The following is a 26,121-nucleotide window of genomic DNA, read 5'->3' as shown; positions in this document are numbered from 1 at the left end:
TCAAGGACCCATAGACTTCCATTGGGTCCGTGTGTACGTGTTCCGTGCAGAAAACGGACATGCTTCCGTACAAAACGGATACACATACGTATCACGGACACACGGACCGTATGGAATAACGCATGTGTAACCTCAAACATAGCATAACATTGGTGCACGTTTGTCCGTGTCTCCGGTATATAAGGAAACGGACCAAACACGCACGTGTTTCACGGATGTTTGAGGCTTCAAGCTGAGTAGTCAAACTAACGACACAAACACAAAGTGCAGGAGGAAGGGACCCCTGTTTGCTGTACCAGGGAGTGGGACCCGAATACACCCGCCGGAGGATCACTGGCAATTTGGTTTATCATTTGGACTCTGTGTGAATTCTTCGAGAACTGTGAGTATACCAATACCACCCGGTCCAACCCTGCAGAATAGGCTCCGCAGCATCCTTTCCCATACATCTGGGCCCCGGGACAACACCTCCCCTACCTGTGGAGGGGATACCATCCTGCTGCCCTGCTCTATCAGCCCGGGCGTCCCATACCAAGGCAGCAGCGGTGCCACCAATCATCACCGCAACCCACGGGTGGCATCACTGACAAACTCTCCCCTGTAAATAACCCCTTTTATATAGTGTCTCTAATGCTCCCTTGTGTCTCCCCCTCTGCTCCCTTGTGTCTCCCCCTCTGCTCCAGTGTGTCTCTACTGCTCCCTTGTGTCTCCCCCTCTGCTCCAGTGTGTCTCTAATGCTCCCTTGTGTCTCCCCCTCTGCTCCAGTGTGTCTCCCCCTCTGCTCCAGTGTGTCTCTAATGCTCCCTTGTGTCTCCCCCTCTGCTCCAGTGTGTCTCTAATGCTCCCTTGTGTCTCCCCCTCTGCTCCAGTGTGTCTCTAATGCTCCCTTGTGTCTCCCCCTCTGCTCCAGTGTGTCTGCCCCTCTGCTCCAGTGTGTCTCTACTGCTCCCTTGTGTCTCCCCCTCTGCTCCAGTGTGTCTCTACTGCTCCCTTGTGTCTCCCCCTCTGCTCCAGTGTGTCTCTAATGCTCCCTTGTGTCTCCCCCTCTGCTCCAGTGTGTCTCTACTGCTCCCTTGTGTCTCCCCCTCTGCTCCAGTGTGTGTCTAATGCTCCCTTGTGTCTCCCCCTCTGCTCCAGTGTGTCTCTACTGCTCCCTTGTGTCTCCCCCTCTGCTCCAGTGTGTCTCTACTGCTCCCTTGTGTCTCCCCCTCTGCTCCAGTGTGTCTCTACTGCTCCCTTGTGTCTCCCCCTCTGCTCCAGTGTGTCTCTACTGCTCCCTTGTGTCTCCCCCTCTGCTCCAGTGTGTCTCTAATGCTCCCTTGTGTCTCCCCCTCTGCTCCCTTGTGTCTCCCCCTCTGCTCCCTTGTGTCTCCCCCTCTGCTCCAGTGTGTATCCCCCTCTGCTCCAGTGTGTATCCCCCTCTGCTCCAGTGTGTCTCCCCCTCTGCTCCAGTGTGTCTCTCCCGTGTCTCCCCCTCTGGCTCCCGCATTCTCCCCCGCAGGCTGTCGTTGCAGGCCCACAGTTCAGCCGCGGCTTGTGGTGAAGGAAGCGACCAACCCGCTGTGCCGGGGCCTCCATGCTCCAGTAATAAGCGGATATAGGCGGCGTTTTCGCTGCACCTCTCAATACAATACGGTTTTGCCTCTAGTTTGTGCAAATTGTTCTATTTGTTTTCGCTTTACCACCCCCTCCGGTGTGAAAGCCCCAGACAGGCGAATGGTTTAGTCCAAGCTCCTCCCCCACATTTCCTGCAGAGCCGGAAGCAGCGTGAGAGGCTGTAGTGCGAGACACGTGTGCCGGAGTGTACGGAGCCACCATGAAGGTAAAGGTGAAGAAGGAGAAGGAGCGGCGAGAGGAAGAGGAGGAGACCGAGGTGACTGCAGCTGCTGCGGAGGTCCCAGAGCGCACGTACGAGGAGCAGCTGGAGAACCTGAACCCCATCGCTCAGCCGCTGGCGGGGAGGAAGCTCACCAAGAGGCTGTACAAGTGCATCAAGAAAGGTGAGTGTGCGACTGCCGTGCCCTGCCTCCGTGCCCTGCCCCTGCCTCCGTGCCTTGCCCTGCCCCTGCCTCCGTGCCTTGCCCTGCCCCTGCCTCCGTGCCTTGCCCTGCCCCTGCCTCCGTGCCTTGCCCTGCCCCTGCCTCCGTGCCTTGCCCTGCCCCTGCCTCCGTGCCCTGCCCCTGCCTCCGTGCCTTGCCCTGCCCCTGCCTCCGTGCCCTGCCCCTGCCTCCGTGCCTTGCCCTGCCCCTGCCTCCGTGCCCTGCCCCTGCCTCCGTGCCTTGCCCTGCCCCTGCCTCCGTGCCCTGCCCCTGCCTCCGTGCCCTGCCCCTTGCCCTGCCTCCGTGCCTTGCCCTGCCTCCTTGCCTTGCCCTGCCCCTGCCTCCGTGCCTTGCCCTGCCTCCGTGCCTTGCCCTACCCGTGCCGCCGCGCCTTGCCCTGCTCCTGCCGCCGCGCCTTGCCCTGCCCCTGCCTCCGTGCCTTGCCCTGCCCCTGCCTCCGTGCCTTGCCCTGCCCCTGCCTCCGTGCCTTGCCCTGCTTCCGTGCCTTGCCCTGCCCCTGCCTCCGTGCCTTGCCCTGCCCCTGCCTCCGTGCCTTGCCCTGCTTCCGTGCCTTGCCCTGCCCCTGCCTCCGTGCCTTGCCCTGCCCCTGCCTCCGTGCCTTGCCCTACCCGTGCCTCCGTGCCTTGCCCTGCCTCCGTGCCTTGCCCTACCCGTGCCTCCGTGCCTTGCCCTGCCTCCGTGCCTTGCCCTACCCGTGCCGCCGCGCCTTGCCCTGCTCCTGCCGCCGCCCTCTGCCGTGCATGCATTAGGCAAAAATTATATCATTGCAGTTTTGCTAGCACTTTGTACTCCGGCTTTAACTTAATTAGGGAGCAGATTTAAAAAAACAAACAAACCAAAAAATTCCTTTATAAATAAAATAACTCCTAGACATGGTTAGAAATGCCCCTGAACGGTTGGCCTGCTGGCTTTATATTTTCTATCCTGCGGTCAGTGTTTGTAATTCTCAAATATTCCTTTTTTTTTTTTTTTTTTCTCTACCGTTCAGTTTACCTCTCATTTCTGATCCTTCAGGGATTCCTTAAAGGGGTGGTTCACCCATATTTTTTATTGTCTAGATCGATATTATATTGAGAAACAATGTTTCTCTCAAATACCTTATGTTGGCAATTGTGCCTGTGAGAGGCGCTATTGCAGACCGCTGTTCCCCGCTTCGTGACCCCTGGGCTCTGGTGACGTCACGTCAAGTTCCGGACACGTCACATCCCTGCAGCTGGCCGCAGTCTTCCTGAGTCACTGGGCTGTAGGCGGTGTTTCACCGCTGTCACAGCACAGCACGTCTCCTGCTTGCAGTGCTCTGCTGTGAGGGAGCTGATGGGCTGTGACGAGCAGTGAAACATCGCGCACAGCCCATCACTCACGGAGACTGCGGCCGGCCGCGATGTCAGGAACTTGACATGACGTCACGGAGCAGGGAACAGCGGTCTGCAATAACGGCTCTCACAGGCACTATTGACAACACAAGGTATTTGAGAGAAACATTGTTTCTCAATATAATATCAATGTAGACAAAAATATGGGTGAACCGCCCCTTTAAAGTGACTCTAGCTTGTATTTTCAGCATTTGCCTCCTTTGCTGTTGACTTATCTTTACTTCTTATTCTCTTATAGCTACCAAACACCGGAATATCCGGAGAGGCGTAAAGGAAGTGCAAAAATTCTTAAATAAAGGCGAGAAGGGGTAAGTGGATGTGTATACTGCTGCATACACCTACTATAGATTGTGACAGCAGACGTCGCCCTCAGCTGGCACCCTGGCAGATCTGGAATGGTGGACACATGGGCCTGAATATGAGCTGTAGTCACAACAGCTGGATGTCTAATGACTATTCTAACGCTTAGTACCATAGTAATGTCCACACTACCCAACCTCTGTGTAGTCTCAGCCAGGCCTCATCCAGCACCCTGTGTGCCCACTATAGATGTGCTCTGGCTATGGTTTATTTGCTTTACCAGATGCTACATGGAAACAGCTTGCTGTATGTAGTTTAGCGGTAACACCATTAGTAACACAGCACTATACAATTCTCATGATCTTAAATTCCCTAGCACCTGGCTAAATGAGTGGAAACCCAATCAAATACAGGGAGAACATACAAACTCCATGGAATCCAGCATTGCAAGGCTCCAGTGCTAAGCGCCCAGCCACCGTGCTGCCCTATACAGTGGTACCTTGCTTAACGAGAACAAACCGTTCTGGGAGTGTGCTTGTTAACAAAGTTACTCGTTCAGCAAAGAAAAATTTCCCATAGGAAATCATTGCAATGCAGACAATTCGTTCCACAACGTGTTAAATGTCCCATTTTGGTCCCCTATTCTGTCATTCCACACACGTACAAGCACGCACGCACATATTATATGCTCACCTTACCTTTCGTTCCATCGCCGGTCTCCTGGGACTTGCTGTTCTCTGGTACGGGGCCGGGCTGTGTATCGCGTTACGATAACGACGAGGGAGGAACTTCCTGGCCAGAACGCTGACGTCAAAGGCAGAGCCGCTTGCCTCTGATTGGCCAGCGCACTGCCTTTCAGTAGCGGTGACAGGAAGTTCCTGCCTCGTTGCTATGGATGCTGATACACAGCCTGGAGTGGAGCGGAGCGGCGAACTATAGGACCCAGGAGGCCGGCGATGAAACGAAAGGTACACATGTTATGTTATATTGTATGCTCACCTTACCTTCCGTTCCATCACTGGCCTCCTGGGTCTTGTAGTTCGCCGCAAGGACGTCGCTATGTACCCGGGAACTACAAGAACCATGAGCCCGGCGGTGGAACGGAAGGTAAGGTGAGCATAATACCATATGTGCGTGCGTGTTTGTGTGGACTGCAAGTGCGGGTCAGTGCAAAGCTTTCTCGTAAAGCGAGTTACAAATTTACAGAAAGCTTTGCTTGTTAAGCAAAATTCTCGTTAAGCGTGTTACTCGTTAAGTGAGGTACCACTGTATGTGACAATATCTAGTCTCTTGCATTGCGGACAAGTTGGAAGCACTAAATGTTTGAACAAAAGCCATATTAGACACTGACTAAAGAAGCAACCCATGTGGCCAAGTGTGTCCTGTGGTGTATGTGTAGAGGAACTAAATATATATTTAAAGGGAACCTGTCATGTAAAAAATGCTATTAATCTGCAGATACCAGGTTAATTTGCACCTTAATAGCATTTTGAAGCTCCCTGGTGCTTCCACTGACACTGAGAGCCCTGCTGCTGGCAAACAGTGTGCTTTATCCTGGCTTTCAGTCATGGGGGTGGGCAGGTGCAGCTTTAGTCACTGCTCATTGTATAGTAAGCAGCAGCTGTAACCCCATGACTGAGAGCCTGAGGCTGCTGGGAGGAATAAAATTAATTTCTTCGGCGCTCCATTGGGAGACCCAGACGATTGGGGTGTATAGCACTGCCTCCGGAGGCCACACAAAGCAATTACACTAAAAAGTGTAAGGCCCCTCCCCTTCTGGCTATACACCCCCAGTGGGATCACTGGCTCACCAGTTTTCTGCTTTGTGCGAAGGAGGTCAGACATCCACGCATAGCTCCACTGTTTAGTCAGCAGTAGCTGCTGACTATATCGGATGGAAGAAAAGAGGGCCCATACTAGGGCCCCCAGCATGCTCCCTTCTTACCCCACTTGTGGTTTGTAAGGTTGAGGTACCCATTGCGGGTACAGAGGCTGGAGCCCACATGCTGCTTTCCTTCCCCATCCCCCTGAGGGGCTCTGAGGAAGTGGGATCTTACCGGCCTCCAAGCCCTGAGGCCGGGCTCCGTCCACAGACCCATTGAACCTGCTGGATAAGGAGCCGGGGTACCGTTCAGGGACAAGGCCCTGCAACTTTCAGGTACTCTGTGTCCCCGTACAAACAGGCACGCACACGCCAGACTTGCTGGGTGTGTTAGTGCGCCGGGGACAGTAGCGCTCCACGCTGGGCTTGGATCACAGCAGCTTAGCTGTGTGGATTCATGTGCTGGGAACTACCGCGCCGGCCACTCTCGGAGCGGCGGCGCGGCTGGGACTTGTAGTGCGCCGGGGACTTAGCGCCGACCGCGCTTTTACGGCGGCGGCGCTTATAAATTTAGTCCCCGGCTTTTGCGGCCTAGCTCCGCTTCGTTCCCGCCCCCTCCCTGTCAATCAGGGAATGGGACAGACGCTGTGCAATCGTCAGCGCCGAGGGCTGGAGCCTTATTTACATGCTCCAGCCCTCTCACTAGGCACAGTGGGACGCAGGTTTCCCGCTTTTGGTCTGAGCACGCCCAGGGCCCGCCCCCCCCTCCACAGGACGCCGGCAGCCATTCCTGCATGCAGTCTGGCTGGAGGACGGACACAGGCTCTGGGAGACCCAGACTAGGGATTTCTGGCGACCACACACCCGCGTTTAGCGGGCGGTAAGCAGCACATTAGTGCTGGCCCCACTAGTGCCACAGTGTGTATTGGTGTACTTTTTCCTGTACCAGATATATATATATATATATATATATATATATATATATATATATATATATATATATATATATATATATATATATATATATATATATATATATATATATAATATATATACTGCACTGTACGGTCGCTTCTTGGCTGTATACCCCTATATTGCTCTGAGGAGACAGCAACATGTCATCCACAAAACGCAAGGGTGCCAAGGCACGGGCTGTATACACTGCTTGTACAGCATGTGGGGCTAATCTACCAGCAGGCTCCAACGACCCTCATTGTGTGCAATGTTCAGTCCCAGTGGCACTTCGTCAGCCAGAGCATATGGTGGTGGTAGCCCAGGCAGAGGCGCCTGTGAACCCTGCCCCGGTGACGGGGACAGAATTTGCAGTCTTTGCTGATAAAATGTCTGACTATGACAAAAATCCTGGAGACCTTGCAGTCCAGGCCAGTGGCTCAGACCATGGACACTGCTGTGGCTATGTTCCCAGGTCCCCCTCAGTTGGAACTAATCCGTACTTCGAGGGGGTCCCAGGCATCACAGGCTGAGGGCTCTGATTCTGATGACAGTCCCAGGCCGCCTAAGAGAGCTCGCTGGGAGAGACCCTCCACGTCGTCACGCGGGTCAGGGTCTCAGCGAGAAGGGTCTCTATATGATGAGACAGAGGTGGGTGATCAGGAGTCTGGTCCTGACACCGCACTCAATTTGGATGCGCCAGATGGTGACGCCATGGTAAACGACCTTATAGCGGCCATCAATAGGCTGTTGGATATTTCTCCACCAGCCCCTTCAGCAGAGGAGGCAGCTGCCCAGCAGGAGAAATTCCATTTCCTGTATCCCAAGCGTAAATTGAGTACTTTTCTGGACCACTCTGACTTCAGAGAATCAATCCAGAAACACCATGCTTATCCGGACAAGCGTTTTTCCAAACGTCTTAAGGATACACGTTATCCCTTTCCCCCTGACGTGGTCAAGCGCTGGACCCAGTGTCCAAAAGTGGACCCTCCAATATCCAGGCTTGCAGCTAGATCCATAGTTGCAATGGAGGATGGGGCTTCACTTAAAGATGCCAATGACAGACAGATGGACCTTTGGTTGAAATCTGTCTATGAAGCTATTGGCGCGTCGTTTGCTCCAGCATTCGCGGCCGTGTGGGCGCTCCAGGCTATTTCAGCTGGTCTGGCACAGGTGGACTCTTTCTTAAGTCCAGCAGTGCCGCAAGTGGCGTCCTTAACTACGCAAATGACTGCGTTTGCGACCTACGCTATCAATGCGGTACTAGAATCTACGAGCCGTACCTCAATGGCATCCGCCAACTCTGTAGTTTTGCGCAGAGCCTTGTGGTTAAAAGAATGGAAAGCAGATTCTGCTTCTAAAAAATGTTTAACCAGCTTGCCACTATCTGGAGACAGACTGTTTGGTGAGCAATTGGCGGAAATCATTAAACAGTCCAAAGGTAAGGACTCTTCCTTACCCCAGCCCAGATCAAGCAAACCTCAACAGAGGAAGTGGCAGTCAAAGTTTCGGTCCTTTCGAGGCTCGGGCAAGTCCCAATTCTCCTCGTCCAAAGGGACTCAGAAAGAGCAAAGGAGCTCTGATTCCTGGCGGTCTCACTCACGCCCCAAGAAAGCAGCCGGAGGTACTGCTTCCAAGGCGGCTGCCTCATGACTTTCGGCCGCCTCCCTCCGCATCCTCGGTCGGTGGCAGGCTCTCCCGCTTTTGCGACATTTGGCTGCCACAGGTCAAAGACCAGTGGGTAACAGACATTTTGTCTCACGGGTACAGGATAGAGTTCAGTTCTCGTCCTCCGCCTCGGTTCTTCAGAACTTCCCCACATCCCGACCGAGCAGATGCCCTTCTGCAGGCGGTGCATTCTCTAAGAGCAGAAGGAGTGGTGGTCCCTGTTCCTCTTCGGGAACAAGGACAAGGTTTTTACTCCAATCTCTTTGTGGTGCCAAAAAAGGACGGCTCATTCCGTCCTGTTCTGGACCTAAAACTGCTCAACAAGCATGTGAACGCCAGGCGGTTCCGGATGGAATCCCTCCGCTCAGTCATTGCCTCAATGTCTCAAGGAGATTTCCTAGCATCAATAGACATCAAAGATGCTTATCTCCACGTGCCGATTGCTACAGAGCACCAACGCTTTCTACGCTTCGTGATAGGAGACGACCATCTTCAGTTCGTAGCTCTGCCATTTGGTCTGGCGACAGCCCCACGGGTGTTCACCAAGGTCATGGCGGCAGTGGTAGCAGTCTTGCACTCTCAGGGACATTCTGTGATCCCTTACTTGGACGATCTACTTGTCAAGGCACCCTCTCAGGAGGCATGCCAACTCAGCCTGAACGTTGCACTGGAGACTCTCCAGACGTTCGGGTGGATCATCAACTTTTCAAAGTCAAATCTGTTACCGACCCAATCACTGACGTATCTTGGCATGGAGTTTCATACTCTCTCAGCGATAGTGAAGCTTCCGCTGGACAAGCAGCGGTCACTACAGACGGGGGTGCAGGCTCTCCTTCAAAGTCAGTCGCACTCCTTAAGACGCCTCATGCACTTCCTCGGGAAGATGGTGGCGGCAATGGAGGCGGTTCCGTTTGCGCAGTTTCATCTGCGCCCACTTCAATGGGACATTCTCCGCCAATGGGACGGGAAGTCAACATCCCTGGACAGGAAAGTCTCCCTTTCCCAGACGGCCAAGGACTCTCTACAGTGGTGGCTTCTTCCCACCTCATTATCACAGGGAAGATCCTTCCTACCACCGTCCTGGGCGGTGGTCACGACAGACGCGAGTCTGTCAGGGTGGGGAGCAGTTTTTCTCCATCACAGGGCTCAGGGTACGTGGACCCAGCAGGAGTCCACCCTTCAGATCAATGTTCTGGAAATCAGAGCAGTGTATCTTGCCCTACTAGCCTTCCAGCAGTGGCTGGAAGGAAGGCAGATCCGAATTCAGTCGGACAACTCCACAGCGGTGGCATACATCAACCACCAAGGGGGGACACGCAGTCGGCAAGCCTTCCAGGAAGTCCGGCGGATTCTGATGTGGGTGGAAGCCACGGCCTCCACCATATCCGCAGTTCACATCCCCGGCGTAGAAAACTGGGAAGCAGACTTCCTCAGTCGCCAGGGCATGGACGCAGGGGAATGGTCCCTTCACCCGGACGTGTTTCAGGAAATCTGTCGCCGCTGGGGAAGGCCGGACGTCGACTTAATGGCGTCCCGGCACAACAACAAGGTCCCAACCTTCATGGCACGGTCTCGCGATCACAGAGCTCTGGCGGCAGACGCCTTAGTGCAAGATTGGTCGCAGTTCCGGCTCCCTTATGTGTTTCCACCTCTGGCACTCTTGCCCAGGGTGCTACGCAAGATCAGATCCGACTGCAGCCGCGTCATACTCGTCGCCCCAGACTGGCCACGGAGGGCGTGGTATCCGGATCTGTGGCATCTCACGGTCGGCCAACCGTGGGCACTACCAGACCGACCAGACTTGCTGTCCCAAGGGCCGTTTTTCCATCGGAATTCTGCGGCCCTGAACCTGACTGTGTGGCCATTGAGTCCTGGATCCTAGCGTCTTCAGGATTATCCCAAGGGGTCGTTGCCACCATGAGACAGGCTAGGAAGCCCACGTCCGCTAAGATCTACCACAGAACGTGGAGGATATTCTTATCCTGGTGCTCTGCTCAGGGAGTGTCTCCCTGGCCATTTGCATTGCCTACTTTTCTTTCTTTCCTGCAATCTGGGTTAGAAAAAGGTTTGTCGCTCGGCTCCCTTAAAGGGCAAGTCTCGGCGCTATCTGTCTTTTTTCAGAAGCGTCTAGCACGACTTTCTAAGGTACGCACGTTCCTGCAGGGGGTTTGTCATATCGTACCCCCGTACAAGCGGCCGTTAGATCCATGGGATCTGAACAGGGTACTGGTTGCCCTCCAGAAGCTGCCCTTCGAGCCTCTGAGGGAGGTTTCACTTTCTAGACTATCACAGAAAGTGGCTTTTTTGGTAGCGATCACATCTCTTCGGAGAGTGTCTGAGCTAGCAGCGCTGTCATCCAAGGCTCCCTTCCTGGTCTTCCACCAGGACAAGGTAGTGCTGCGACCCATTCAGGAGTTTCTCCCGAAGGTGGTATCCTCTTTTCATCTTAATCAGGATATCTCTTTGCCTTCTTTTTGTCCTCATGCAGTTCATCGCTATGAGAAGGATTTACATTTGTTAGATCTGGTGAGAGCACTCAGAATCTACATTTCCCGCACGGCGCCCCTGCGCCGTTCGGATGCACTCTTTGTCCTTGTCGCTGGTAAGCGCAAAGGGTCGCAGGCTTCCAAGGCCACCCTGGCTCGATGGATCAAAGAACCAATTCTTGAAGCCTACCGTTCTGGTGGGCTTCCGGTTCCATCAGGGCTGAAGGCCCATTCTACCAGAGCCGTGGGTGCGTCCTGGGCACTACGACACCAGGCTACGGCTCAACAGGTGTGCCAGGCAGCTACCTGGTCGAGTCTGCACACTTTCACCAAACATTATCAGGTGCATACCTATGCTTCGGCGGACGCCAGCCTAGGTAGAAGAGTCCTGCAGGCGGCAGTTGCCTCCCCGTAGGGGAGGGCTGTCTTGCAGCTCTAACATGAGGTATTTCTTTACCCACCCAGGGACAGCTTTTGGACGTCCCAATCGTCTGGGTCTCCCAATGGAGCGCCGAAGAAGAAGGGAATTTTGTTACTTACCGTAAATTCCTTTTCTTCTAGCTCCTATTGGGAGACCCAGCACCCGCCCTGTTGTCCTTCGGGATTTTTGGTTGTTTTTCGGGTACACATGTTGTTCATGTTGAATGGTTTTCAGTTCTCCGACGTTACGTCGGAGTGAATTTGTTTAAACCAGTTATTGGCTTTCCTCCTTCTTGCTTTTGCACTAAAACTGGTGAGCCAGTGATCCCACTGGGGGTGTATAGCCAGAAGGGGAGGGGCCTTACACTTTTTAGTGTAATTGCTTTGTGTGGCCTCCGGAGGCAGTGCTATACACCCCAATCGTCTGGGTCTCCCAATAGGAGCTAGAAGAAAAGGAATTTACGGTAAGTAACAAAATTCCCTTCTTCCTCCCTGCAGCAAGGCATTGAGTGTGGGCACCAGGCAGCTTCAGAACACTAACTTGCAGATTAACCCCATAACCTCATTCCTGTTAGAGAGAACCTGTCATCAGGTTTATCCCTTACACCAGTAATCCCTTATCCTTTATTACACGCCCTTATCCCTTCCACTAGTGAGCCCTTATATAGCTTATATACAGCATTCCTGAATGCTGTATATAAAAGATCCCAGACTGCTCTGTATAACATAAAAAAACACCTTTTTATAGTACTCACCTAGGGGACTGTGTGGTCTGATGGGTGTCACTGCTCTCGGGTCCAGCTCCTCCTCCATCTTGTGCAATCGCCATCCTCCTGCCCACCCCGGGAGCATGACACGTCCTGCGTCATTCACACAGAGGCCACGATTATTCTCCTGCACATGTGCACTTCTCTCTGCCCGGCTCAGGGCATATCAAAGTATTGTAGTGCATATGCACGGGCGGTCTTTGACATTTCCTCTTGCTTGCGCATTACAGTACTTTGCGCTGTCCTCAGTAGGGCAGATCAAAGTGTGCAGAAGCGCAATGGTGGCTTCTGTGTGGATGCCGTAGGACGCGTCATCCACCCGGGGCTGGGAAGGAAGACGGCGACTGCACAAGATGGAGGAGGCACTGGGCTGAGAGTAACGACCTTCATCAGACCAACCCGCCCCCTATGTGGGTATTATAAGGCCATGTGCCCACGGGAGCTTTTTGCTGCGGAGTTTGCCGCGGAAAACCTGCGGATTTTTCTGGATTTTCCAGATAAATCCGCAGGTTCTAGCATGTACAGGCACTCCCCATGTTACCCTAAGGGACATGGGTAGTGTCTGTGTCCACGCTGCGGAATCTCCTGTGGAGATCCCTCAGCTGCACCTAACTGCGTGTCAATTATTCATGCGGATTTACTTGCGGAGATTTCGGCCCTCCGCTATGGAGATGGAGGCCGGGACGTCCGCAGGTAAATCGCGTGAAAGTCCGCATGTTTCCCGCAGCTATTCCGCTTGAAACTCACAGCTAAAAATAGCTGCGGATGCCGGCGGGCAGCTGCGGGAAACATGCGGCCGTACCTGCGAATATATCCGCAGGTACGAGCGCCCGTGGGCACATGGCCTAAAGGTGTTTTTTATGCTATACAGAGCGGCCTGGGCTCTTATATACGGTATTCCAGAATGTTGTATATAAGAGCCCACTGGTGGTGGCCGCAGCTTATAGGGGAAAAACCTGGTGACAAGCTCCCTTTTAAGATTTGTTAGCCGTTGCTTCTATGCAATGCATAAATATCTTGTTTGTTTTTTCTCTCCTGTAGCATCGTTGTGCTTGCTGGTGACACGCTTCCCATTGAAGTTTATTGTCATGTGCCTGTCATGTGTGAAGAGCGCAGTATACCATATGCATATGTTCCTTCTAAATCCGTGAGTACAATACATGCACAACTTCAATGGCTAGTAACTTGAACCTATTGCAATGCAGTTTTGTAATGCCTCGCAGAATAAATTAATTTCTTTTATGTAATATTATGAATGCTATAAAGAGAAAACCCCAAAAGGTTGTGGTTTTTTTTTTTTATTTTTTCAATACGTGCATGTACCCTGTAATGGTATACCATGCTTGAGGAAGAGGCCTAAGTAATCTTGAAAGCTTGTTTTGTAACATTTATTTTTTGTTAGCCCTTTAAAAGGTATCATAACTATTTTTTTTTATTTTTTTTTTTCCTCTCCCTCTGAGAGAAATTAACTTTTGACTGACATGACATACTGGTACATCCAATTTTTCAATCCTTTCCGCAGGTAGATGTACTAATACATCATGCTAGTTATGCAGACGCAGCAGCTTCCACGGGAGCTTATCTTAAAAGGAATGTCATCTTTTTTTCTTTTCTGTCTGACAGCGGGATTTAACACACACCGGTGGGGAGCGTGTAATTCTCCTCCACCATCTGATGACCACTGTCATGATGAACTTCTTGTAACATGAATATCTCTTGTTGCAGGAAATCATCCAATAGAAGTGAGTGAAAGTGGGCCGGTGGTGGGACGGAACCATACAATGCTACAAATTGATGAGCAACATCAGGAAAGCCACTACTGCATAAGGGAGGTTGGTCACAAATGGGAAATTGTGCTGCTATATCTACGATAGAGGGTACTTATTAAATGTTTAATGCTAATTCCCTATTCAATTTGGTGTAAATCAGCACCAGTCTCATATGTGGCCTCCATCTTCACCTGAACCACCACTGGTGCAAATTACCGTTTCTTTGTCGCTCCATTGGGAGACCCAGACCATTGGTGTATAGCTATGCCTCCGGAGGCCACACAAAGTATTACACTAAAAGTGTAACGCCCCTCCCCTTCTGCCTATACACCCCCCGTGCTCACGGGCTCCTCAGTTTTTATGCTTTGTGCGAAGGAGGCTGACATCCACGCATAAGCTCCACAACTTAGTCAGCAGCAGCTGCTGACTAGGTCGGATGGAAGAAAAGAGGGCCCATAACAGGGCCCCCAGCATGCTCCCTTCTCACCCCACTTTGTCGGCGGTGTTGTTAAGGTTGAGGTACCCATTGCGGGTACACAGGCAGGAGCCACATGCTGTTTTCCTTCCCCAATCCCTTAATGGGCTCTGGGTGAAGTGGGATCTGGATCGGTCTCCAGGCACTGGGACCGTGCTCCCTCCGCAGCCCCTGGGAATCTGCAGGATAGGAGCTGGGTATCGTCAGGGACAAGGCCCTGCTACTATGAGGTACTCTGTGTCCCCGTGGGGACCGCGCATGGAGCGCTGGTGCCATACACATTACAGCACTGCTGGGTGTGTTAGTGCGCCGGGGACTACCGCGCATGGAGCGCTTGTGCCATACACATTGCAGCACTGCTGGGTGTGTTAGTGCGCCGGGGACTACCGCGCATGGAGCGCTTGTGACATACACATTGCAGCACTGCTGGGTGTGTTAGTGCGCCGGGAACTACCGCGCGGCCGCGCTTATTGCCGACCGCGCTTATAACTTTAGTCCCCGAATTCTGCGGCCTAGTGTCGTATATTCCCGCCCACAGGCCTGCCAGTCAGGGGAAGGGCGGGACGCTGCACAGATCGTCAGCGCTGAGGGCTGGAGCATACATTAGTATCCTCCTCCCTCCTCACTCAGTACACTGGGGCACTAGATTCCCGCACTTTTCTTGGGCACGCCCACTGTCTCCTCCTCCCCACAGAACGCCGGCAGCCATTCCTGTCAGCGATTCAGACGCTGGAGAGGAGAGACAACACAGGGAGACCCAGGCAGGGAATCTGGTGATCACACAACCGCTCTGAGCGGTCGGTAAGCAGCACCTGTGGTGCTGGCCCCACTGAGTACCGAAGTGTGTGTGTGTGTGTGTATATATATATATATATATATATATATATATATATATATATATATATATAATATATAGGCTTATAGGCTATACATTTGCACTGTACGGTCGCTCTGTTGATTTTTGGCTATATACCCTCCTGGTTGTTCTCAGAGGAGACAACATGTCATCCGCAAAAAGCAAGGGTGCCAAAGCACAGGCGTGCTTTGCAACATGTACCTGGCAGGTTCCACTGACCCTCATTGTGTGCAATGCTCGGCCCCTGTGGCACTTACTCAGCCGGAGCCTCTGCGACTGGTGGCCCAGGTGGAACCACCTGCTACCACTGTCCAGGTGACAGGGACGGAGTTTGCTGACAAACTGTCTGAGAGTATGGATAAATGGTCTGCTAAAATACTGGAAGCATTGCAGTCCAGACCGGTGATTCAGGCCCCGGGCACTATCCAATCATGGGACCCCTGGTCCCCCTCAATTGGAACAGCAAAGTGCCCCTGGGTTATCCCATAGGTCCCAGGGTGAGGTCTCTGACACGGACCGCAGTCCCAGGCCGCCCAAGCGGGGTCGCTGGGAAATTCCCTCCACTTCATCACACTGTTCAGGGTCCCAGCAGGGGGACTCTCTGGAGGATGAAGCGGAGGTATCAGATCAGGATTCTGATCCTGAAGCCGCTCTCAACCTAGATACACCTGAAGGTGACGCAGTAGTGAATGACCTTATAGCGACCATCAATCAGGTGTTGGATATTTCTCCCCCAGCTCCTCCAGTTGAGGAGTCTGCTTCTCAGGAGAAATTCCGTTTCAGGTTTCCCAAGCGTACATTAAATATGTTTCTGGATCACTCTGACTTCAGAGAGGCAATCCAGAAAAACCGAGACTGTCCAGACAAGCGTTTTTCCAAGCGCCTTAAGGACACACGTTATCCCTTCCCCCCCCGAGGTTGTCAAGGGCTGGACTCAGTGTCCTAAGGTGGATCCTCCAATCTCCAGACTGGCGGCTAGATCCATAGTTGCAGTGGAAGATGGGGCTTCACTCAAAGATGCCACTGACAGACAGATGGAACTATGGTTGAAATCCATCTATGAAGCTATCGGCGCGTCTTTTGCTCCAGCATTCGCAGCCGTATGGGCACTCCAAGCTATCTCAGCTTGTCAGGCGCAGATTAATGCAGTAACTCGTACATCTGCCCCGCAAGTGGTGTCCTTAACCACTCAGGCATCGGCGTTTGCGTCCTACGCCATTAATGCGATCCTGGACTCGGCGAGCCGTACGGCGGTAGCATCCGCCAATTCGGTGGTACTCCGCAGGGCCATGTGGCTACGTGAATGGAAGGCAGACTCTGCTTCCAAAAAGTTCCTAACCGGTCTGCCATTGTCTGGCGACCGCTTGTTTGGTTAGCGATTGGATGAAATCATTAAACAATCCAAGGGAAAGGATTCATCCTTACCCCAGTCCAAACCAAACAGACCTCAACCACGGAAGGTACAATCGAGGTTTCGGTCCTTTCGGACCGCGGGCAGGTCTCAATTTTCCTTGTCCAAAAGGCCTCAGAAAGATCAGAGGAACTCCGATGCATGGCGGTCTAAGTCACGTCCTAAAAAGACCGCCGGAGGAACCGCTCCCAAAGCGGCCTCCTCATGACTTTCGGCCTCCTCAAACCGCATCCTCGGTCGGTGGCAGGCTCTCCCGCTTTTGCGACGCCTGGCTGCCACAAGTAAAAGACCGATGGGTGAGAGACATTCTATCTCAAGGTTACAGGATAGAGTTCAGCTCTCGTCCTCCGACTCGTTTCTTCAGAACATCTCCGCCCCCCGACAGAGCCGAGGCTCTTCTGCAGGCGGTGGGCACCCTGAAGGCGGAAGGAGTGGTGATCCCGGTTCCTCTTCAGCAACGGGGTCACGGTTTTTACTCCAACTTGTTCGTGGTGCCAAAAAAGGACGGATCCTTCCGTCCCGTTCTGGACCTAAAACTGCTCAACAAGCATGTGAAAACCAGGCGGTTCCGGATGGAATCGCTCCGCTCCGTCATCGCCTCAATGTCCCAAGGAGATTTCCTGGCATCAATAGACATCAAAGATGCTTATCTCCACGTACCGATTGCACCAGAGCATCAGCGCTTCCTGCGTTTCGCCATAGGGGACGAACACCTTCAGTTCGTGGCACTGCCTTTCGGCCTGGCGACAGCACCACGGGTCTTCACCAAGGTCATGGCAACAGTGGTGGCAATCCTACACTCTCAGGGACACTCGGTGATCCCTTACTTAGACGATCTCCTTGTCAAGGCACCCTCTCAAGGGGCATGCCAACACAGCCTGAACATTGCTCTGGAAACTCTCCAGAGTTTCGGGTGGATCATCAATTTTCCAAAGTCAAATCTGACACCGGCCCAATCACTGACATATCTTGGCATGGAGTTTCATACTCTCTCAGCGATAGTGAAGCTTCCGCTGAACAAACAGCGTTCACTACAGACAGGGGTGCAATCTCTCCTTCAAGGTCAGTCACACCCCCTGAGGCGTCTCATGCACTTCCTAGGGAAGATGGTGGCAGCAATGGAGGCAGTTCCTTTTGCGCAGTTTCATCTGCGCCCACTTCAATGGGACATTCTCCGCAAATGGGACAGGAAGTCGACGTCCCTCGACAGGAACGTCTCCCTTTCTCGGGCAGCCAAAGCTTCCCTTCAGTGGTGGCTCCTCCCCACTTCTCTGTCGAAGGGGAAATCCTTCCTGCCCCCATCCTGGGCGGTGGTCACGACGGACGCGAGCCTGTCAGGGTGGGGAGCGGTCTTTCTCCACCACAGGGCTCAGGGGACTTGGACTCAGACAGAGTCCTCCCTTCAGATCAATGTTCTGGAGATAAGGGCAGTGTATCTTGCCCTAAAGGCGTTCCAGCCGTGGCTGGAAGGCAAACAGATCCGAATTCAGTCGGACAACTCCACAGCGGTGGCATACATCAACCACCAAGGCGGGACACGCAGTCGGCAAGCCTTCCAGGAAGTCCGGCGGATTCTGCTGTGGGTGGAAGTCACAGCCTCCACCATATCCGCAGTTCACATCCCGGGCGTAGAAAACTGGGAAGCAGACTTTCTCAGTCGCCAGGGCATGGACGCAGGGGAATGGTCCCTTCACCCGGACGTGTTTCAGGAGATCTGTTGCCGCTGGGGCACGCCGGACGTCGACCTAATGGCGTCCCGGCACAACAACAAGGTCCCGACATTCATGGCACGGTCTCAAGATCACAGAGCTCTGGCGGCAGACGCCTTAGTTCAGGATTGGTCGCAGTTTCAACTCCCTTATGTGTTTCCTCCTCTGGCACTGTTGCCCAGAGTGTTACGCAAGATCAGGGCCGACTGCCGCCGCGCCATCCTCGTCGCTCCAGACTGGCCGAGGAGGTCGTGGTACCCGGATCTGTGGCATCTCACGGTCGGCCAATCGTGGGCACTACCAGACCGACCAGACTTGCTGTCTCAAGGGCCGTTTTTCCATCTGAATTCTGCGGCCCTCAACCTGACTGTGTGGCCATTGAGTCCTGGATCCTAGCGTCTTCAGGATTATCTCAAGAGGTCATTGCCACTATGAGACAGGCTAGGAAACCAACGTCCGCCAAGATCTACCACAGGACGTGGAAAATATTCCTGTCGTGGTGCTCTGCTCAGGGTTTTTCTCCCTGGCCGTTTACCTTGCCAACTTTTCTGTCCTTCAATCCGGATTGGAAAAGGGTTTGTCGCTCGGCTCCCTTAAGGGACAAGTCTCTGCGCTCTCTGTCTTTTTTCAGAAGCGCCTAGCCAGACTTCCACAGGTACGCACGTTCCTGCAGGGGGTTTGTCACATCGTCCCTCCTTACAAGCGTCCGTTAGAACCCTGGGATCTGAACAGGGTGCTGATGGTTCTTCAGAAACCACCGTTCGAGCCAATGAGGGATATCTCTCTCTCACGCCTTTCGCAGAAGGTGGTTTTCCTAGTAGCAGTCACTTCACTTCGGAGAGTGTCTGAGCTAGCAGCGTTGTCGTGCAAAGCCCCCTTCCTGGTGTTTCACCAGGACAAGGTGGTTCTGCGTCCGGTTCCGGAATTTCTCCCTAAGGTGGTATCCCCCTTTCATCTCAATCAGGATATCTCCTTACCCTCTTTTTGTCCTCATCCAGTTCACCAATGTGAAAAGGATTTGCACTTGTTAGATCTGGTGAGAGCACTCAGATTCTACATTTCTCGTACGGCGCCCCTGCGCCGCTCGGATGCACTCTTTGTCCTTGTCGCTGGCCAGCGTAAAGGGACACAAGCTTCCAGATCAACCCTGGCTCGGTGGATCAAAGAACCAATTCTCGAGGCTTATCGTTCCTCGGGGCTTCCGGTTCCCTCAGGGCTGAAGGCCCATTCTACCAGGGCCGTGGGAGCGTCCTGGGCATTGCGGCACCAGGCTACGGCTCAGCAGGTGTGTCAGGCAGCTACCTGGTCGAGCCTGCACACTTTCACGAAACACTATCAGGTGCATACCTATGCTTCGGCAGATGCCAGCCTAGGTAGGCGAGTCCTTCAGGCGGCGGTTGCCCACCCGTAGGACGGAGCCGTTTACGGCTCTATTATGAGGTATTATTTACCCACCCAGGGACTGCTTTTGGACGTCCCAATGGTCTGGGTCTCCCAATGGAGCGACAAAGAAGAAGGGAATTTTGTTTACTTACCGTAAATTCCTTTTCTTCTAGCTCCAATTGGGAGACCCAGCACCCGCCCCTGTTTTTTGTGTACACATGTTGTTCATGTTGAATGGTTTCAGTTCTCCGATATTCCTTCGGATTGAATTTTCTTTAAACCAATTTATAATTTTTTCTTCCTTCTTGCTTTTGCACCAAAACTGAGGAGCCCGTGAGCACGGGGGGTGTATAGGCAGAAGGGGAGGGGCTTTACACTTTTAGTGTAATACTTTGTGTGGCCTCCGGAGGCATAGCTATACACCAATGGTCTGGGTCTCCCAATTGGAGCTAGAAGAAAAGGAATTTACGGTAAGTAAACAAAATTCCCTTCTTTATTTCAACTGGGCACCTACCAATACACCAGAACATACTTGGCTTTGTCATATTAACCCATGGGCCACATACGAGACTGGTGCTGATTTACACCAAATTAAACAGGAAATTAGCATTGAACATTTAATAAGTACACTCTATTGTAGATATAGCATTTCCCATTTGCGACCAGACACCCTTATGCTGTATGGGCTTTGCTGATGTCGCTCATCCATTTGAACACATGGTATGGTTCCAGGCTGAGCAATATTTAACGCCGGCCTACTTTCACTTCTATTGGATGATTTCCTGCAACAAGAGACATTCATGTTAAATTACATTAACACTAGAGTTTAAATCTAACCAGCTTCAAGGCATGTATCCAAGACGCTGGGATATACCTCTTCTGAAAACTACATAGTAGTATTTACCCATCTAGACTAATTTTAGTCCTTGATAAAGATCCAAATAGGGTCGAAGCGTTGGACTTTTTCCATTTCTATATATGCTGTAAATACAAGATAAATAGCGAGATTTGATCAACTTCCTTTTTCTTATTGGTGTGCCGAGGTTATTTTTCACTATTTAGCATTCACAGAAGATTAGCATTACTGCTGTTCAGAGCAATACTGAAGCAATCAGAGTATATGAACGTAAAGTCGTTGAAAAAGACTATAAAATCAATAAAAAGTAAAGAAAGTTTTTAAAAACCTAATAAAAGTTCAAATCAATAAAAAAATACACATCGGGCATTTCTGAAAGCAGCGATACCAAATCTATCAAAGTAATCTGATTGGTAAGGGATGTAGCGAGAAAAAATCAAAATAAGAGAATTACATTTTTATTTTTTTTTTTGGGGTTGCTGCAACATTGCAAAAAAATGTAATGAGGCAATCAAAACGTCACATCTACCTATAAATGGTATAATTAAAACACCAGCTCAAGATACAAAAAAATAAGCAGTCGCTAGGCCCAAGATCCTGAAAAATGAGAACCCTAGTGGACTCAGAAAATGGCAACAAAAGAGCAATTTATTTTTTTTCTTTCACCACTTAAAACTATACATGTTTAGTTAGTATCTGCGAACGTGTATTGACCTGGGGAATCATAATACCAGGTAATATATTGAACATGGTAAATAAAAAAAAAAAAACAAAAAACGTAGAATTGCACTTTTTTGAAATTTCACCGCACTTGGAATTTTTTTTTTCCATTTTCAAGTACAATATTGGGGCAGAATGAATGGTGTCACTCAAAAGTACAACTCTGCCCACAAAAAAATAAGCACTCGTATATAGCTATATTGACTGAAAAATAAGTTCACTAAAAATAAGTTAACTCTTGGAAGAAGGGGAGGGGGAAACAAAAATGGAAAATAGCACAGTAGTGAAGGGGTTAACTCATAGCTGTGCTCCTGCTTAACCACTGGGGCTGTTGCCATTACTGTCCTTAGCTTTTTAATTGTCACACACGTGACTAACTGGGTTTAACAAAATACCCATAAAAACCCTGTATACAGGGGTCACGATACAATGGAGGTCTGGGAAGCTAGGGAGAAGAAGGGTGCGGGGTCACCACCTGAACTCACCCTGCACTCCCGGACATCCCTATGCCGGTTCTTTCAACTTGTGGCCGACCACGTTCCTAAGCCCCCGCTTGCCCTAAACTCACCCTGGCTAGTGAGCAGGCTAATGAAATTGCTAGTCTCACCTCTACAATACAAAAACACAAGGTAGGAAAACAGACAGGGGAAATGGACGTGAAAAGGGAAAACACTCTAGGCAACTTCATTACAGCAAAACACTGCTGCATACAACACAACAGACTTCTTCCAGAGCAGGCTCCTTCTAAAGTGGACCACATAGAAATGAGGATACAGTTTCTATCACAGGCATCAGCTGCTTAGGCACATGATCTTAAATAGTGAAGGGAAGAAGGCTCAAAGAGCTGCACCTGAAACTACAGCTAGCAGCTAGGCAGGAAAGGGTGCTTCACCCTAACAGCACCACTAGCAAAAAGATGTTATTCAAGTAACAGCAGTGGGTCTACCAGCAGGGAGGCGCTGTGACCTTCTGATAACTGACTCACCCAAGGTCAACCCCTCAGGCGCTGGAGACACTCATGACATTAAGGCTATGTGCCCACGCTGCGGAAAATGCGCGGATTTTGCCGCGGATTTCTCACGGAAAAGCCGCGGATTTTCCAGAAATCTGCAGCACAGCTACTCCCCAGCCATTTCTATGGCATTTGGGAAATGCTGTGCCCACGCTGCGGATTTTTCCGCAGCGGAAATCGTGCGGATTTTCGTGCGGAAAAATCTGCAGCATGTCAATTGTTGCGGATTTTCGTGCGGATTTTGCCTTTTCAATTGAATTAAAAGAAAATCGCAAAATCCGCATCAAATCCGTACCTATGAAAAGGTGCGGATTCCGGGGGAAAGCTACGGATTTTGATGCAGAAAAATCCGCAGATACAGAGTCCCGTGGCACATAGCCTAACTCTTCAAATACCGCAATCAATTGCGATTGCAGCATTTGAAAAGATTTTGAGAGGGAGGGTCAATTTTTTTTTTTATTTTTATTATAAAACTGTGTAATGTGCAAAGCCAGCAAAGCATTTTTTTTTTTTTTTTTTTTTTGCTTTACTGGCTTTGCACATTAAACAGTGTTATAGAAAAAAAATTATATAACTGCCATTATTGTAATCATACATAGGATGTTGCAACTCATCATTTAACACCTTAACGACCGCGGACCGTACTGGTACGTCCTAAGCTTTCATAGTGTAATCAGCAGCAGTCGGCGGTGATCTGCACCCATGTCTAAGTTGTACTGCTGACATGTGCCTCGCAGGAGCAGGTGGATCCGTGATCCGCCCATGCCTGTTAACCTCTTAAATTGCGTTGTCAAAATGTTACAGCACGATTTAATTGTCCGTTGCGGTAAATGTTAACTCACACAGTGACGAGATCACTGTCAGCCAATGGGTTGCCATGGTAGCACAGGGTCATGTGATTACTCCTTTAGCTCACATGACTCCTTGTTTCAGCCGGCCGAGTACTGCCTGTTACAAGACACGAGCATTTCTGGTGATCTGATAAACAGAAATGATCAGACTGATGATCCTTATAGTCCTCTAGGACTAAAAGTTTAAAAATCTAAAAGTTCAAATCGCCCTCCTTTGACCACATTGAAAATTAAAGGGTTAAAAAAAAATACACACATTTCGTATTGCCACTTTCAGAAATGCCCGCTCTATCAAAATATAAAATAATTTAATCTGATCGGTAAATGGCGTAGCGGGAAAAATATTCCAAACGCCAAATTTACGTTTCTTTTGTCGCTGCAAATTTTGTGTAAAGTGCAATAACAGTCGATCAAAACATAGCATCTGCACAAAAATGGTACTGTTAAAAACGTCAGCTCGAGATGCAAAAAGTAAGCAATTACTGAGTCCCGTATCCCGAAAAATGGGAACGCTGCGGGTCATAGAATATGGCACAAAAAGTGGCACTTTTTTTTTTTTTTTTTTTTTTGGACAAACTGATATATATTTTTTAACTCCTTTTAAAAGGAAACCTATACATGTTTGGTGTCTACGAACTCGCACTGGCCAGAGGCATCACATTGACATCAGTTTTACCATATAATGAAAACTGACTTAAATATCCCAAAAACAATCATGCAATCGCACTTTTTTTTTTTGCAATTTTTTTCCACACTTTTATTTTTTTGCCATTTTCGAGTACACTATACGGTAAAACGTATGATTTTATTTAAAAGTACAGCTCGTCCCACAAAAAACAAGCCCTCATAGGGCAAGATTGACAGAAAAATAAAGCTACAGCTTTCGGAAGAAGAGGAGCAAAAAAAAAAAAAAAGAAACGAAAATTGGCCAGGGTGAAGGGTAGTGCTACTATTCGGTAGTGCTGTGATGAATTTATTATTATTTTTCTGCTTTCGTCACAAAAGTGTAATGTAGGAAATGTAAGAATAATATTGCTCGTTGTTGAGTGTTTTGTTTAGTTAATTGCCAGCCAGAATGTAACACTGATGTTATTTCTTTCCCTTAGGCCTTAGGTGCTGCTGCTGGCTCCAAGCGCCCAACCTGTGTAATATTAATAAAAACGAACGACGACTATGAAGATGCATTCAATGACTGTTTAGAGGAGGTGCAATCGCTTCCTCTCCCCTTCTGAGGGGTTCTATTACATACATTGGCCTGTTGGAGAGAAGACCACCCTGACCTACACAAAGATTCTTCTTTGCTGGACTTTAAGTTTCCAAATGTCCTTTGCATGTTGAAGACTTTGTACCACTGCAAATGTAATTATCGCAGAGGTTTCTTTGTAATTTTGACTTTTGTTTCTGCCTGGAAGAAGATGCAGATTTTTGTATTTTTTACTGTTTGATATACAGTTTGCCATAATATTTTGTGAGTATATTTTAGTAGTTCTTGATTGGGTCCTCTATGTAATGGATATATGGTGGTTTTTAATGTAAAAAAATTTCAATATAACATTTCCTTAACATAAAAAAGTTGCTCATTCTATAATGCAACTAAAAATGTATTTTCTGCTACATGAACAGTAAAGGGAATCCATTTTAAAATGCCATCTGTATGGTTAGTTATTTTTTCATGTACATCTGATGGATTTATTTTTTTAAATTAGAATTCCAGTATGTGTAATCATGTTTAACCTCTCCATGATAGTGGCCGTACTGGTACACACAATGTTCACAATGTTGAGTCTCCTGTATGATGGTACACAGCAGATGCTGGCATACTTCACAGCCAGCATCTGCATCTGACAGCATAGAGTAGATGGCGGACCAATGATGGTGCTTATGAAGATTAGACTATGGCTGGGCTTCATAGGTGACCGTGACTTTCTCCATACACTGCAATATTATGCTATTGAAGTATACATGTTCAAGTCTTCAAGCCTCTCTGCATCAAATGACATAATGTAGAAGAAAAATGGAATATTGTAGCAAGGAAGTCTCCTGAATGAGAGGCAACAGAAACACAGGTTGAGCAGATCTCTAATGCAAAGCAGTGCTAGCTGCATCAGACAATAATTTTCATGGGATGTACCCTGTTTCCCCGAAAATAAGACACTGTCTTATATTTTTTTTTTTTGCCCTGAAAAAAGCACTAGGTCTTATTTTCAGGGGGTGTCTTATTCTCGAGGAGACATGGTTGGGGGTAAGTTTACCCCCCACAAAAAGCAGACAACCCCCCCACCCCCATCCCAGGATCGTCATACTTACCAGCCCAGGGCGTCTGTATGGCTCACAGATCCTTCTGTGATCCATGAGGTACGCTGCATGCCTCCCTGCATCTGGCCGACATCAGATCTCACACACACACACAATATATATATGTATATGTGTGTGTATGTGTGTGTGTGTATATAATATATATATTATACTCCATACTCCACACTCTCTCACTCACACACACCCCACAATCCCAGCAGCTGTGCTGCACGCCGTGCTCCTGCCGACACTCACAGATCTGATCGCATACACTCACACACCCCACTTCTCCCTGTGCCCTCCGGTGGGCAGTCCCAGCAGCTGTGCTGCACACCGTGCTCCTCTGCCGACACTCACAGATCCGATCGCATACACTCACACACACACACACACACACACACACATACACATCAGAACACACGCACACATCCGATCGCATACACACACACACACGATATCGCACATACGCACTCACAACATCCGGAGATTCCACATGTTTCCGGCCATGTGATCCTCCGGTAGGTCCTGGAAGGTCACTGCACGCACAGTATCGCCGCCGAGAAGCAAGCAATAACACTGGATGTTGTGAGTGTGTGGATGCGATCTGATGTGTGTGAGTGTGATCTGATATATGTGTGTGTGTGTGTGTGTGTGTTCCGCCGCTGCAGGACCTTGATGCGCTCACCTGCTCCCGGTCGGCTTCTGGTGAGTATGATCGGGGGTCTTCTTTCTTCTGTCTTCTCTCTTCTGGGGGTGCCTGCTGCCTATAATGAAGTGTCCTGCAGTGTCTTTAACTCTTTCACCGCTGCATGACACTTCATTATTGACCGCAGCTATGTCTTATTTTCAGGGGATGTCTTATATTAAAGCATCCCTGAAAACTCCTGCTATGTCTTATTTTCGGGGAAACACGGTACTGACTTTTATGTGTCTAGAT

At 50.1% G+C, this 26,121-nt stretch overlaps 1 protein-coding gene across 1 annotated transcript; it reads left to right on the top strand.

Annotated features, from left to right (window-relative positions):
- Positions 1 to 1,732: 1,732 nt before the first annotated feature.
- On the top strand, positions 1,733 to 24,538 carry NHP2 (NHP2 ribonucleoprotein). The gene is made up of 4 exons (XM_075342377.1): positions 1,733 to 2,000; positions 3,672 to 3,741; positions 12,889 to 12,994; positions 23,996 to 24,538. Exons 1-4 carry the CDS (start codon positions 1,817 to 1,819, stop codon positions 24,119 to 24,121), a joined length of 486 nt encoding a protein of 161 aa, XP_075198492.1. The 5' UTR covers positions 1,733 to 1,816; the 3' UTR covers positions 24,122 to 24,538.
- The last annotated feature ends 1,583 nt before the right edge of the window (positions 24,539 to 26,121 follow it).

The sequence above is a fragment of the Anomaloglossus baeobatrachus genome, chromosome 4, assembly GCF_048569485.1.
Source record: "Anomaloglossus baeobatrachus isolate aAnoBae1 chromosome 4, aAnoBae1.hap1, whole genome shotgun sequence".
NCBI classification, from domain to species: domain Eukaryota; kingdom Metazoa; phylum Chordata; class Amphibia; order Anura; family Aromobatidae; genus Anomaloglossus; species Anomaloglossus baeobatrachus.
The sequence above is the reverse complement of the archived record's forward strand: the minus strand, read 5'-3'. Positions and strand labels throughout refer to the sequence as shown.